The sequence below is a fragment of the Xenopus laevis genome, chromosome 9_10S, assembly GCF_017654675.1.
Source record: "Xenopus laevis strain J_2021 chromosome 9_10S, Xenopus_laevis_v10.1, whole genome shotgun sequence".
Lineage (NCBI taxonomy): Eukaryota > Metazoa > Chordata > Amphibia > Anura > Pipidae > Xenopus > Xenopus laevis.
In genome coordinates, this window is record NC_054388.1 from 30892516 (window position 1) to 30909047 (window position 16532).

At 38.6% G+C, this 16532-nt stretch overlaps 1 protein-coding gene across 1 annotated transcript in view; it reads right to left on the reverse strand.

Moving 5' to 3' along the window:
- The window catches only part of vat1.S (vesicle amine transport 1 S homeolog), a 37931-nt gene that overhangs the window by 17497 nt on the left and 3902 nt on the right, over positions 1-16532 (reverse strand). Inside the window, 1 exon segment of the mRNA NM_001122695.1 lies at positions 984-1191. Coding sequence (NP_001116167.1) covers positions 984-1191 — 208 coding nt within the window.

Sequence of the window (16532 nt, forward strand, 5' to 3'; positions counted from 1 at the left end):
CCCAACCTTTTTTACCCATGAGCCACATTCAAATGTAAAAAACAGTTGGGGAGCAACAAGCATGGAAAAAGTCCCTAAGGATGCTAAATAAGGGCTGTGATTGGGCATTAGTTAGTCCCGATGTGGACTGGCAGCCTGCAGGATGCTGTATTTGGCAGTACGTTATGCAATCAAAACTTGTACTTGCCTCCAAGCCAGGAATTCAAAAATAAGACCCTGCTTTGAGGCCATTGGGAGCAACATTCAAGGGGTTGGTAAGCAACATGTTGCTTGCGAGCCACTGGTTGGGGATCACTACATTAGAGTGAGCAGGCACCACAGAGCAGACAATGTTTCATAATTAACAATACAAAATGCATCAAGAGGTATGTCAGAACAAATAGCAAATGGAGGCTTTGGTATATGAACAATATATGGCAAATACTAAAGAAGTAGCTAAAGCAGAAGCTGCCCGAGACTGTATGCATGTCTATTACACAAACAGCTCAGAGCATGCCAACACACTGCTCCAACATCTTGACAGCATCTTGGCATTTCCTCATGGTTCCTGTGCCAAGCTGTGTCTATTTAGTTGCATCCTGGGGTTCTGAGACCGGTCTGTTTCACTTATTTTTACTGTCTACCTTTGCATTGAACATTTGCTGCCTGCCGTGACTGCTTGGCCTGGTTATCAGCTCTTCTCTAGCCTATTGTATAGGTTCTGCCACCACTTTGGTGTTCTTAAGTGATAAATCACTGTGCATGCTGTTTGTGCAAACTCTGGGCCAAGTATAAGGATTATAGATGGATACAAACTCGCTATTGAAACATTAAAACATGAATAAATCATGATTTAAGAAATAAAATGGTTTGTTTGCAACTCACACCCTTGAAATAGTCGCATTTGTATTATTACAAGCAGGTACTTTCCTAAAGATGTGTCGCCTGAGCTAATAAAGCACTTACCAATGGCATCATGCGATGAGAATAATGAGAACACTTACCTGCGGCCATGTGGATTAGAACACTTTGGTTTGGTCTCAGGTTTCCAAAGTGGAACAGAATCATGTAGGCGGTGATGTAGTTCACCAGAAAGGCAGCCCCCTCTTCAAAACTCATCCCACCAGGCATGAGGAAAGTGTGGTTTGTTTGGATAGTAACAAGCTCTTGCCAGAGGCCGAAACGATTTAGCACCATCACTTTGTCACCAACCTAGAGATAGATAAGACTAATTATTTCAACTGCACATTTTTGAAACAAAAAAAAGTGAAAAATGTGTGTTAGAAAAAATATTAAAACAACCATAGGTGGATATTGGATACCCCCCCCCCAAGAGATTAACAGACCACTATACAGTCTTTATTCCCTTTTGGATATGCTGGGTTATCCAGTTTTTAACCAAACAGTCTGGTTTTTATAGGCACTGCCAGTTCAAAACCGTCTGGGTTCAGACACCTGAAACTATAACTCTGCCCCATATGCCACTAGCTGTCCCAGCATTGACTCCGCCCCTTCCACGTAAAAGTTCCATGTAAGATATGTACATTAATTTGTCAAAAGTATATTTATTTCCATTTATGTTTCCCCGGAACATTGCTCAGTGCATGTATGGGATTTATTTTGCAAAATACTTGGGAGCTGGGTTTTCCAGATTAATGGTCTTTTCATAAGGTGGCGCTCCCTAACTTAGAGGAACAGTAACACCAAAAAATTAAAGTGTTTTTAAGTAATGAAAATATCATGTACTGTTGCCCTGCACTGGTAAAAACTGATCTGTTTGCTTCACAAACATTACTATAGTTCAGTAAAATAATAAGAGATCGCTCCAACTCTCCGCTATTCCACAGCGTCCCCACGATAAACTCCACAACTGGACGGCACTTCTGGACAAAAATTTATTATAGCAAACTGCTGAACAAAACCGAACACGTTTCGGGATACACTTCCTTAATCATAAGTTATGATTAAGGGAGTGTATCCCGAAACACTTTAGGTTTTGTTCAGCAGTTTGCTAAAATAAATTTTTGTCCAAAAGGGACGTCCAGTTGTGGAGTTTATCATGTAGTTCATATAAACAAGCTGCTGTGCAGCAATGGCAGAAATTGAAAAAAAAGCTATATGGCACAGTTTAAGTAGATAGTATAACAAATAACAGCAATATGTTCTACAGCGTTTATCTGCTGTGTAAACAGAGCCTTTTCTCCTTTAAATGGCTGCCCCCATTGTTATTCAAATTCCATCCAATGGACAGCACTCCTTTTTCCATAAAACCGTCTTTATTTTCTTAGGACAGCAACATGCATGTTGCTGTCCTAAGAAAATAAAGACGGTTTTATGGAAAAAGGAGTGCTGTCCATTGGATGGAATTTGTATACTCTGGAGCAGCCAATGTGAATGGGCTACTGGACATGCACCCAATATCAAAAATTTGGGCAGAAATGTGAGTGCGGTCTGATTTGTTCTTTGCCCCCATTGTTACACAGCAGCTTATTTATATAAACAATAGTAGTGTTTCTGAAGCAAACCGCAGTTTTACCAGTGCGGGGCAACACTACATTATATTTGTATTACTTAAAACACTTCTTTCTTGAAGTGACTGTTACTTTAAGACTACTGAAATATCTTATTTCAGAGAAAAAAATTAAATAAATTAAAAACTAGTACACTTTTCTATAAAGTGTTACTTATATAAAGACATGTTCTGCTACAACCAGCTAGCAGAAGTAGAACTCTGCACGGTCTAAATTTTTTAAATAGATAGGTGGTCATCCATTATACCGGTGTGTTATCTTCATTACATAGTTACACAGTAGGTGAAGCTGAAGAGAGACACACGTCCTTTAAGTTCAGCCTGTCTGCTAGTTTAGCCAAAGGAAGGTAAAAAATCCCATGTAAAGCATCTCCAAATATAGAATTCCTTTGACTTCAAGAGGGCCATCAGAGCAGTCCATGGTGCAATCACTCCACCCCCTTCTTGAAGCTATCTAATGTATCTGCCAGTACCAACCACTTCAGGGATAGGGACTTAGCAACTTTTACTGGAACAAATCCTTTCCACCTCTTAAATGGCAGTATTACCCTTTGTTCAACTTGACTTCAATGAATATACAGCCCTCCGTTCATTCCCTTAGTAAACACAAGTATGAGAAAAAAGATTGCATGCCCCGTGCGTCTTAACTAAAATAAAACCAAGGAAATACGTAAAGTGTGATGTAAAGCAAAAATCAAGAATGTACAGTAACTTGAATTGCACAGGGGAGTTTTCACAGACAGACATGCTATGTGTGTCACTTGCCTAAAACGCTGGAGTGGGCTGAAAGGAAATTACTTTTTCCTCCATGTCTACCTGCCCTGATATATTCACATCAGTCATGGGCAGTCATGGGCCCTGTTTCCCATCACTGACTGCAGTGGTACAGTAAAGTACAAACCTGGGTCTTAATGTGAGTTTCCAAATTTTGGCTAAAGTTTGGTCATTACTAATTTTTGTAAAAATAATTTTTAAAGGCAGAAACGGTGTGCTGGCAATCACTCTCTTGGGACAGTTTAAGTTGGGCATAAAGATTCCAGCTCTGACCTGAACTTTATGGGGGTGTTTCTTCTGCATCAAGGCAAATCTTCAAGTACAAACTACAGGAGCATGAGGCGCCATGTCTTGTGCATCCGTCGGATGATGGCACTGCATGGAAACTGGCCTTCTCGTTATATGCATAACACCACAGCAGTGGTTTGCAAGTAGGCATTTTAGATAGTGCTCCACCTCTGGAATATATTCCACTTCACAGGAAAGGCATTATCTTTTCTTCACCTCTATGGCTAACTTACACCCCCATTAATAGTCACCTGAAGGAAAAGGGGAGAATACACCTATTTAACATCCAGTGTATGCACGGGGTGATCTCATATTATGAACGTATTACGCTATGCTTGTTTTTAATTTCTGTTGCCACAGTCGCTGATCGCTTCATATATATACCTTTTGGGAGTATATATATGCTTGGTTTTGGACTTATATACAGTTGAGAGACTGTGAAGGGGTCGGCAAGAAATCTAAGAGACTGACATTTTTTAATTGGCTGCATCTGTAAGCTATATATTGTTTTTATGGAAACTGGCAGGCTAGGTCGTAGGCTACCACTGTTATTTAGCACACTACATTTTCACAGGCCTGGCAAGTTCAGAATCTATTTCAACTCCAAGTCGAGCATATGTTGTATAGTGCCCTCGCTGGTTGTCAGTGGTAGCAGCAGTAGTACTCACTAATAGGTATATAATACACAAAAGCCATGAATATCCTGTAAATTATATCCTTATAAACGGTGAGTTCTGATATCAGTTATAAACGGTGAGTTCTGATGTCATTTCTGTCACATGACTCACTGAAACTTGTGTATTATAATAAATAAAGTACCCCCAGTTGTAAAATATGAGGATATTAGAAGTTACCTCGGAGTTCCATGACCTGTATAAAAACACTCGGCCTTCGGCCTCGTGTTTTTATATGGTCATGAAACTCCTCGGTAACTTATAATATTCTTATATTTTACAAGAGGGGGTACTTTATTCACTATATAACGAGCACAATGGTGTTCCTATGAGATTTTTTTTTATCCCTTCTCTCTTCCTATGGAAGGCACCATTGAACCCCATAGACGGGGCAAGTCATTGTTGAAACAAGAGTGAAAAGGCTGCAAAATCAAAAAAATAAAAATAAAAAAAAACGTGCTCACCGTAAACACTAAAATAAAACCCAGAACCTTGGCTTCAGTTGATACTATTCTTATATGTGAAGGACAGAAAAAAATACTATGTCAAGTTAAATGAGAACCATTACAAATAGGATACCACATCATCACAGCAAGTAGCATTAAACTCATTCTTGCAATTAGTATTGATCAAAAAATGGCAGGCTTGTATCAATAATTGCTTGAGGTGGAGAACTCCCTAAGCAAGAGATCTCCAAGAACAGGCAATTGTTGTTAGTGTTGGCTGTGGCTCTCTTCATCCATTAAGTTGTTGGTGTAAAGAATAACAGTTCTTGTTGTGTCTGTAGATATCAGGGGCAGGTCTGGGTGGGTGCCTTTGGTTACTATTATACTACTATACGATTATACAAGCACTTCTGAATTAAGGTCACTTTTTACATTAATTGTATTTATATGTGGCACATGCTTGCATTCATCGTTAACTAAGCCGCTATACAGGCATCATTTTCCTAGAATTTAGAATAACAATTTTGAGACGCTTGTTTTGTACGCACAATAGGGTGGTGCACTCAGAAAGACCCAGGGAATGAGACTTTAGAGAATGTAGCAAAGGGCGATCCCTGAAGCATAAACAAAGTGTTCCTGAAGGCTGTAATAATAAGTAATTTCTGCTTCAGAAAGGGTGTGGAGAAGATAGCCAGCCAGCTAATAAAATCACTGCACAAATATGCATTGAACAGGGATGTGTTTCATAGACTGCACCCGATGACACCGCATTATTGGATCTTGCATCCGTTACTTTGCTTATGGCTTCAGTAAGGATAATGTGCTCTATGGATGGAGTTCTATGAAAGGAGAGAGGTTCTAAAAGCTGAACAGTTGTACCTGTACTTCTTGACATTTTTCTTGTTCCAGGTCCCCTAAGAGACCATCTTCTGCCCTGTTTCTTAACCTTGGGTCTAGAGCTGTGGCTAAAAAATATCATCTGCTTTTTTATACATTCCCCACATGAAAACACAAAGTTTATTGACCCAAGTCTCCTCTGTTGGGACCATACCCACGAGAGCTCACTGAATGCAGATCCAGTTTTATCTGTGTTCAGCTTTGGGCTCCCATGGGTACAATCCCCATAGAGAGGATCAGCTAACGCCTCTATCAGTTAAATTCTGCTTGAGATGGGAATGGTTTGAGGTTTGAAGGACACATCACCTAGATGGCGCCTCCCTATTCAACTCATTTAATAGGGTTGTCATGTACAATTTAGAAATATAGCAGAAGGCGGTCACAATTAACCCCAAAAAGTCATATCAAAAGTTGCCCAGTTTCTACATTGAAAAGTCTCTAATATATATTGTACTATATTTGAATAAAATAAATGCATGTATACAGAACCTGAAATCCATTCAACATACTGTAGGAACAAACTGGTGTACCTCAAACCTTAGAATTAGTGCAGCAGTATGCGTTCACTGAAAAATGCAACGTTTGCAACAGGTGTAGTCACCTGTAGAGGAGTCATGGGGGGGCTGTGCCATTAACTGGGTGAAGCCAGGCAAGATTTGGTTAAGCAGCAAGGCTTTGGGGTATACAGGGGGAGCAGACTGAACAGAGGTGGAAAAATGTGATACCGGCTCTAGCTGGTATTTAACCAGTTAGGCTGGTGAAATTCAGGCCAGATTAGCAACGATAACTGCAGATAGGGATCCAGTTGTAAATTTTCTACCCAGGCCCATGGGAATTTAGCTCTGCCACAAGGTGCCTAACAATATTTGGAACAAAAAAAAAAACAGGATAATAAAGGAGTTATCTATTCCTTCTGTACCAAATCAGGCATTGTCGGCCCATCTGTTTCTGAAGTCAGCACTAAATGTCTGTACTATAGACCCAAATGCACGGCACAGGATGTAAAAGGGGTTAAAGGGATACAATCATGGGAAACAATTTTTTTTTTCCAAAAAGCATCAGCTAATAGTGCTGCTCCAGCAGAATTCTGCATTGAAATCCATTTCTCAAAAGAGCAAACAGATTTTTTTTATATTTAATTTTGAAATCTGACATGGGGCTAGACATATTGTCAGTTTCCCAGCTGCCCCCAGTCATGTGACTTGTGCTCTGATAAACTTCAGTCACTCTTTACTGCAAGTTGAAGTGATATCACCCCCCCCCCTTTCCTCCCCAGCAGCCTAACAACAGAACAGTGGGAAGGCTCATTCTGAAAGCACATGACCCGGCAAAGTGACCTGAGATGGCTGCCTACACACCAATATTACAACTAAAAAAAAAAAAAATAAATAAAAACACTTGCTGGTACAGGAATGAAATTTTATATTGTAGAGTAAATTCTTTGCAGTGTAAACAGTGTAATTTAGAAATAAAAACTGCATCATAAAAATCATGACAGAATCCCTTTAAGTGCTGCTTACTGTACTTAAGGAAGTCAGCACAATGACAGGAGCTTTGGCCAGGAAACCGCAGCCAGAGATCATCTGCAGGCACTTGCTTCTGAAGCTTTCTTAACCCCACTGTGACTTAATCCATGATTTTGCCGAACCACAAGAAGGCCAATGGACACAAACAAAATCCATTCTGTTTAAGGTGCAATACAAGTGTCTTGTTATAATTTTCTCATGTGCATTACTGATTGTTCAGCTAAAGTGAAAGACCGTTCTACTTATTTCTCTCCTGTACATGAGAAGACATATGAGGAGCAGGTAGAAAGCAAACCCAAGCACATACACGTTGAAATACATCTTTATTTGGACTTGTGCTAATCTGATCATCAGTAACACAAGCTACAGCAGAGTCCACTTTAGGAAGCACAACGCCTTTCTGATACAAATCAAGAACACATTGTAAATAAAAGCAGAGTTGGAAAGTAAAAAAGTGTTGACAGAGCTTCAGTAATTTGGCAAGCTTTTCACAAGCAAAGTGCATGGAAGGTAAAAATATTTTGTTCAGTGTAGGGAGAGCTAACTACAACACTTAACTGTTTCTGTGCTGGCTACAAATGTGGATGGCATGTTCGCGAACTGCGTGTTTACATGGCATTTGCATTCATGGCCGGGACAAGCCAGCGGGGTGCTCTAGGCAACCCAGATGGCTTTGTTACTCCCCCCTCCACTGAGTGCACAAGCGAGCCCCGGTGGCAAGAACGAAAGAACGCACTTGCTAGCACTACCTTGGGGAATAGGGCATTGCTTAAAATGTGTGAGAGCAAGGTCCTGGGCTAGGGCTAAGCTAAAGAACAGGTAAGTGCCTGGCGCACCCCCCGCCATTACACCCTAGGCACATGCATACCACCCAACATTTTGGAAATTGAAATAGGGACTAAAAGATTAGCCGAAAATGTTTTGACCATGCTCATTTTGATATTTACGCCCCCTGATTACTATGTTCATTTAACAAAATTTGGCAGGTTATGAAAGTTTGAACACATTTCTGTGGTTATTACAGTTTTGCTAATGAAGGGGAATTGCCCTTTAAGCTGCAAGTCAGTTTCCCCAAGAGACCTGCTTATCTTAATTTGTTACAACTTTTTTTTTGCTTAGCTTAAATTGTTACAAAAGTATCTAAGTGCACCTGCCACATATTCTGGCAAAGGCCAACTAATTTATACTATCTTTGTATCTTTTTCTCACTTTTCAGTGTAAGAGAAATTCAGGACATTTCAGTAACAATACGGAGCTGTGGGTTGAGCTTTCAAAATCGGGATTGTGCTGCGAAAAACAGTTGGAAGTTATGAAACATGATCCAGGTATACCATCACCTTCTCTGGGCCCAGGATCATTTAACATGGACCTAGAACCATCCAGCTTGATAAAGTGTGCATTAGTGCGCATGGCAAATGTACCTGGTACATTTGGAAGGCACTGGGGCTCCATCGTCAACACTGGGCAAATTTGCAAACACAGGGGAAGGGGCTGGAGCAGCCTAGCAGGGGTCTGCTTCCTTGATAGGCCCATGCAATTTGGTTTTTGGGGGGGGTCTGCAGGTTACCCACACCGGAAGCAAAAACGTGTGTTGCGTCCCTGACCTAAGCCAATTTTATACCACCATACAATGTGCCATATTTTTACTGGGAATTTAAAGCTGTGTATAAATACATTTTATATTTTTGCTTGTTCTGAAAATTAAATAAGCAGATGTTACATGTATAAAAGATAAAATTCAGAATTGAATGTTTTAGTAAAACATGTACATCCATACATCCACTACTAGAGACAGAGAGGGAAAGAAAAAAAGATTTTCTAGGTTGGAAAAATTTAAAAAAAATGTTGCTTAATAAAGGAACAGTAACGTCAAAAAATAAGTGTTTTAAAGTAATGAAAATATAATGCAGTGTTGCCCTGCACTGGTAAAACTGCTATGTTTGCTTTAGAAAAGCTACTATTGGTTATATAAATAAGCTGCTGTGTAGCAATGGGGGCAGCCATTCTAAGGAGAAAAGGCTCAGGTTACACATCAGATAGATAAACTGTCAGTCTAATGGTGTTATCTGTTATCCATTAGTTATCCTGTGCCATATAGCCGTTTTTCAATTTCCGCCATTGCTACAGAGCAGCTTGTTTATATGAACTATAGTTGTGTTTCTGAAGCAAACAGATCAGTTTTACCAGTGCAGGGCAACACTACATGATATTTTCATTACTTTAAAACACTTACATTTTTTGGTGTTACTGTTCCTTTAATGACATACAGAGTGTCTGACTTATTTCGGATACTTTCTCTCTCTGCTCAATATGCCTCTTTATCTCCAGTTCCTCAGACTACCAAAAATAAAGAGTGGATAGCAGGAACGAGGGATTAGGATGAGGACAAAGGCATGGAGTGTTTTACAGCTGAAACTCTTCTTTTTTTATTCTACAAAACAATACTCCCTATCTGCTTAGAGACTTCCGGTAAGAACTTGGCCGGTTGAGATCATTTTTACAGGCTTAAGTCAGACTGAACTTTTTTCCGCTTAATGCTGTGGAAAAGAAGAAAAACTACAGCCAGATAAAATTGCAACATCACGTTTCTAGGTTACAGATTTAGAAAAAAAAAATTGGTAGAATGTCAGGTTTCATAAGATAGCATCACAAGTATCCCTCGTGATGTGTTTTGTCTATCTGCTGCAGACAGGGGGAACCAACCTACTCTGATCAGCAATCAGAATGACTTATGTTAGTGCCATTTGTTTACCAAGGTTGATATTAGAGCAAGACAAAAAAAAACGGATTAGTTTAACCTTCCATATCTGCTCTTAGCTAAACAGGTGATGCTTTAAGAGACCAAAACACCAGAAATCTGCCTCCAACGCCACCTTCGAAGACAAAATATTCTACAAATGTCTGTGGTGGAGTTTGATCCTCATAAGAGGTAATGGAGGCTGGTTACAGGCGTTACTATACTGAAATTTTGGTGAAGGAAAAACAAAGGGAGATAAACACCCAAGTAACCAAGTCTACTGATGGCCCTATGGCACTGCTTTAAAGCAATCCTCATAGGTGCAATTGTTGTTACAACTCTGCACATTTAAGAGTAGAAAATAGCCATGGACACAACTCCTGAAATTGCCTCATGGGCCATTGCTCTAAAGGGACACTTTTTTTTTTAATAATTTTAGACTATTCAAAGTATTTCATAATTTGACATTCTACGAGCTGGGGTAAAACAGAGGAAGAAATGGACATAGAATCCCTGCTAAACCCACAGGAAATGCCACTGCTGAGAACAGTCCTATAAATGAATGAAATCAACACTCTGTATTTCTTGGCTTTAGCAAAATCAAAGTAAATCACATCCACTGCCAGCTCAGAGTCTAGGTTTCTGCTCAACTTCTCACACAAAGCAATTAAATCTGGCACATGAAGCCTTGTGCACATTAAACATGCAGATGCATACTCGTGGTATTAAGATTTAAAATGTATTCCACTTATCTTTGCAGTTCAAAACTCCTGCCTTCTCCCTGTTTCCATCAACCAATTTACCCTATTCTTATATTTAGAAAAAAAAGTTGGCAGTTGGCATGAGTTTCTTTTCTTTCATTTTCAATTCAAAATTGCTGGCCCTATTGATTTTTAGAATGTATATAATAAAGTTTCAGTGATGTAGCTTAAGCTACTAACCTACTTTCCTTATTCATAATGCTAACCTTTTAATGAAACCAAAAATGTATTGCTTTAATTTATTTTCCTGTTTCTAGGAGTTTGTCCCAGTTAAGAGGCTCCGCACACACTTCTTTCTTTTGCAGTGGGGGGTCACCCCTTCACTTTATTTGTTAAATCACCACACCATCAACGTTTCGGGGGGGAACACCCTCCCTTCATCAGGATAAAAAGAATTGTGCACATACAAATTTAAAGCTTCATCCCACGCCTCCATTGCCCATAGTGCCTTGTGTTTTACAACAATGTTTAACCCTTTAGTGTCAAACTAATTGTCCATAATAAAAAGACTTTTTTTTTGTCCATTTTCAAATGTCGCGTTGTGTCTTAATTCTTTCAATTTTAAAGTGACCAAGTGCAATAGATTACTGTGTCTAAAAAACAATTACACTCATGATAAAACATTGTTATCTTTCAGTTCATTATTGAACAATAAATATTTAAATACCTTACTCCCTTGTGTTTTATTGCACCCAATAATATTCTATGTTGCCACTCGGCATTTCTTATCTGTGAAGAGTAAAAGACAATAAAATGAAGATTAAAATATTTTCATAGGAAACATGAGTAACTAAAATTTTCATTAAGACCTTTTGGTGTTAAAGTTTTTAACAACCATATCCAATACGCCTCTCGTTTTAACAATGCTTTTTTATCTATATTCCCATTATGTCTATGTATCACTTCCAGTATTTGCCATCTTAATTGTGAAACATTATGTTTTGATTCAAAAAAGTGCTTTGCCAGTAAGGTTTCATTTTTAAATTCTCTTTTTCTTTCTCTATTTAACCTCTTCCTTTCTCTCTTCTGGCTTATAGTTTCTTATTTTACTCTTATGTTCATACATACGCACTTTAAAGGCCCTAGAAGTCTGTCCTACATACCCTAAGCCACATGGGCATTTTAGTAGATACACGACTCCCTCAGTGTCACATGTGGCGAAATGTTTCAATTTAATGTTATGGCCCGAAGAGGGGTGTTGACAAACTTCTCCTTTAATCACCCCATTACAATGGCCACACGTTGCTAGGGGACCTTGCCAGGTCGACGGAAGAACGCACCACCTCTGCAGGATCAGTGAGATTGGGTGTGCGGTAAGAAAAATTACATTGCATTGCAACTAGGCACAAAATACTAACCAGCACCCTGATCAAAATGTCTTTCGCTGATATCAGTCTAACCACTACCAAATGTGCAGAACCCTTCGGGTATACTGAAGAGGAGAGGAAGAGAATCCTAGACACTGTACAAGGCATACCAGTGTTAACTCCCACAGTACCGGAGAGAAACATAGTAAAACGTTATGAGTTTGTAACTAAAAAGGAATTAAGCCTCAATCTACACCTTTCGACTATAACAGAATATGTAAAAGCTTCCAGAATTCCAAGAGGTCTACGGATCCATTTGGAACCAATATTATGTAAAGACAATAAAGAGTTCAGAGATAAGTGGCACCAAATACTGGACCGTTGCAGTCTGGACCTCATGACTCTTACTATACAAGCTTTACAGAAGGAAATCCAAGATTCAGCACAAGAAATACATAAATTAACAACAGAGCTCAGACAGGTGCTATCTGCAGAGAGATTGACAGAAATACTGAGCGGAGTGAAAGCTGATCTGGTGCAAATGCAGGACAACATCATTCAGAAAAAACTTAAAAAGTTTAAGAGAGATACGCTCGATTACGAATTAGGACGGGTATATACCTGGGCAGATAATAGAGAACGCCGAGGAGGACGCCAGCGCCCACGTGGCCGGCCAACACTGATGACGTCGACAGAGGAACAGAGGGAGCGTCGCGGAGTAAGCGGATCATCCAGTGACTCGCAGGAGCGCACTTTCGGCTCCATCCAGGAGGGAGATAGCCCAGGAGCAGCGTCCCCTATGCCTTTTTTACCCCACAGAAACGCACAAGGAGAGGATCCAGGGGGAGAAAAAAACAAAATGGCAATGGGACGCCCCAATACACGGCAGGGCGCAATGGAGGCAGGACCGAAGGAGAAAGGGGGCAAGAACCACCACCCAAAAAAGAGGAGGTAAAAGACTTAGTCATCAATTTATCTTCTAAGACTTTGACCCCACATGAATTGACTATCTTAAACAAAGGGTTAGGGTATGTTCCCACTACCAAATGTAACCCGTTTGTTGTACAAATTGAAATGTTCAAATTCATGAGATCCATTAAGCTCAAAATGTTGTATATGGATAAGAGCAAGGGGATTTGGCCTAGAAGTAAAAAAGATATAACGTATAATAAATTAAAAAATCGTAGTACTTTCAACCCTGTAGTCAACAATGCGTCTATGGATACTTTTTCAAATATGGTGTATAGTGACATAGAAAAGGAATTACAGGCACATACAGTGCCTAAAGTTAATAACCTTACCATAAAGGAAAGAAAAGCATTGTTTGACTTACAGAATGATGAAAGTATCACTATTAAGAAAGCGGACAAGGGAGGTGGAATAGTGATCCTCAATACAACAGACTATCTGTCAGAGGTTAATCGCCAATTGGCGAATACAAGTCATTATCGTAAATTGGAGGTTGATCCTACTGCCAGGTTAAGGACTGATATAAAAATATTTCTAAATGAGGCATGCATGTTAGGGAGTATTACACCGGAAATAGAAGGCCTGCTAATAAAGGAGAACCCAAGAGTTCCCATTTTCTATATATTACCCAAAATTCATAAAACTTTAATTAATCCTCCAGGAAGACCTATTGTTTCCGGTGTAGACTCAATACTACAACCACTGGCTATTTATGTTGATTCATACTTACAAGATATTTTACCAAAGTTAGATACCTGTCTAAGAGATACTACTCATTTTCTTAACATTCTGAATGAAGTAACAGTAGAGGCCCACACACCAATTTTATGTACAATTGATGTGAAAGATCTGTATACATCCATCAAACATAATGAGGGGATTGAGTGTTGTCGTGAATACCTGTCCAGAGAAAAATTGCCCATACATGAAATCAATTTTTTATGTGAATGTTTAGAATTTATCCTTAAGCGGAATTTTTTTCGTTTCGATAAAGAATTCTATCTACAGATACAAGGGACCAGTATGGGGGCGAACATGGCGCCTGCCTACGCCAATATATATATGCATCAATTTGAGCATACATATATATTACAACACCCAATATTCAAGCAACATATCGCCATGTGGCAACGCTACGTGGATGATATGTTTCTAATATGGACAGGGAGTGATGAAATGTTGACAGAATTTTTCACATACATTAATGAGATACATGAAACTATCAAATTCACGATGACTAAGGGTCCCCATACTGTCAATTACCTAGATGTACAGGTGACACTTACAGAAAGAGGTTTTATTACCGATGTATATAAGAAAGATACTGATCGAAACAATATTTTACGGAAGGACAGTTACCATCCAGCAGGAACCTTTAAAGGGTTACCTAAAAGCCAATTCATCCGAGCAAGGAGAATTACTTCTACCAATGAATTATATAACAATCGAGCGAGTAAGTTAGTGGAACAATTTCAAGAGAGGGGCTATGAGAAAAATAGTTTATTTGGAACAAAAGAAGAGGTGTTAGGAATCGAAAGGAAGGAACTCCTAGAAACAAAACAGAAGGTCACTAGTTACAAACCAAGTGTGGTGTGTGTTACAACTTATGGCCCGCATTCTAACTTTATTAAAAAGACCATAATGAAGCATTGGCCTATATTACAAAGGGATAAAACCTTTGGTAAGCTATTTGAGAGTAAACCTCTATTTAGCTTTAAAAAGGGCAAAAGTGTGGCGAACGAAATAGTAAGAACTGATTTTAAAAAAGATAGAGATGGGTCCATATCTTGCAGAAAAGGTACCTATCCCTGTTTTCATTGTGGCCATTGTAATGGGGTGATTAAAGGAGAAGTTTGTCAACACCCCTCTTCGGGCCATAACATTAAATTGAAACATTTCGCCACATGTGACACTGAGGGAGTCGTGTATCTACTAAAATGCCCATGTGGCTTAGGGTATGTAGGACAGACTTCTAGGGCCTTTAAAGTGCGTATGTATGAACATAAGAGTAAAATAAGAAACTATAAGCCAGAAGAGAGAAAGGAAGAGGTTAAAATAGAGAAAGAAAAAGAGAAATTTAAAAATGAAACCTTACTGGCAAAGCACTTTTTTGAATCAAAACATAATGTTTCACAATTAAGATGGCAAATACTGGAAGTGATACATAGACATAATGGGAATATAGATAAAAAAGCATTGTTAAAACGAGAGGCGTATTGGATATGGTTGTTAAAAACTTTAACACCAAAAGGTCTTAATGAAAATTTTAGTTACTCATGTTTCCTATGAAAATATTTTAATCTTCATTTTATTGTCTTTTACTCTTCACAGATAAGAAATGCCGAGTGGCAACATAGAATATTATTGGGTGCAATAAAACACAAGGGAGTAAGGTATTTAAATATTTATTGTTCAATAATGAACTGAAAGATAACAATGTTTTATCATGAGTGTAATTGTTTTTTAGACACAGTAATCTATTGCACTTGGTCACTTTAAAATTGAAAGAATTAAGACACAACGCGACATTTGAAAATGGACAAAAAAAAGTCTTTTTATTATGGACAATTAGTTTGACACTAAAGGGTTAAACATTGTTATAAAACACAAGGCACTATGGGCAATGTAGGCGTGGGATGAAGCTTTAAATTTGTATGTGCACAATTCTTTTTATCCTGATGAAGGGAGGGTGTTCCCCCCCGAAACGTTGATGGTGTGGTGATTTAACAAATAAAGTGAAGGGGTGACCCCCCACTGCAAAAGAAAGAAGTGTGTGCGGATCCTTTTTTCAACATTCACGTTGCTAGGGGACCTTGCCAGGTCGACGGAAGAACGCACCATCTCTGCAGGATCAGTGAGATTGGGTGTGCGGTAAGAAAAATTACATTCCAGTTAAGAGGCTGTAGAGATGCATTGTTAATAAGTTTGCACTTCTAAAATGCAGTAACTCATTTATACAGTGGTCTCTGCAATCTTAAATTATATGAGCACCATTCTCCAAATGATCAACTGCAAAGTCAGTATAATTAATTACAAGATACAAGCTATACAACCTATAGAGCATCTTTCCAAGTTGGGTCCTGAGTTCTCAAAAAAAAGTTCTCATTTACCATATTGCCAAAACTAATATTCCCCAGTTACTTAAAACGTGGTCTACATTTTTAATTTTTTTGTGGTGTAAGTGTAGTTTTTTTTGTTCAGCAAATCGCCCGATTGGAATTTAAAGGGATACAGTCATGGGAAAAACATTTTTTTTCAAAATGAATCAGTTAATAGTGCTGCTCCAGCAGAATTCTGCACTGAAATCCATTTCTCAAAAGAGCAAACAGATTTTTTTTATATTCAATCAATCAAAATATTATATATATATATATATATATATATATATATATATATATATATATATATATATATATTTTATTTTTTTTTTTCAATTTATATATCCGGTTGCTAGAATCCAATGTACCCTAGAAACCAGGTAGCAGTTTTAATGAGGGACTGAAAATTTGTTCACCAGCTGTTGTGTGGTATCCAGGAGTCCTCTCTTTGGAGGCAGTTGGGAGAAATAAAGTGGATTGCAAAGATCTTACCATGTAAATACATTAAAAAATTAAAAATAGATAAGGGTTATACCTTTTTTAGAC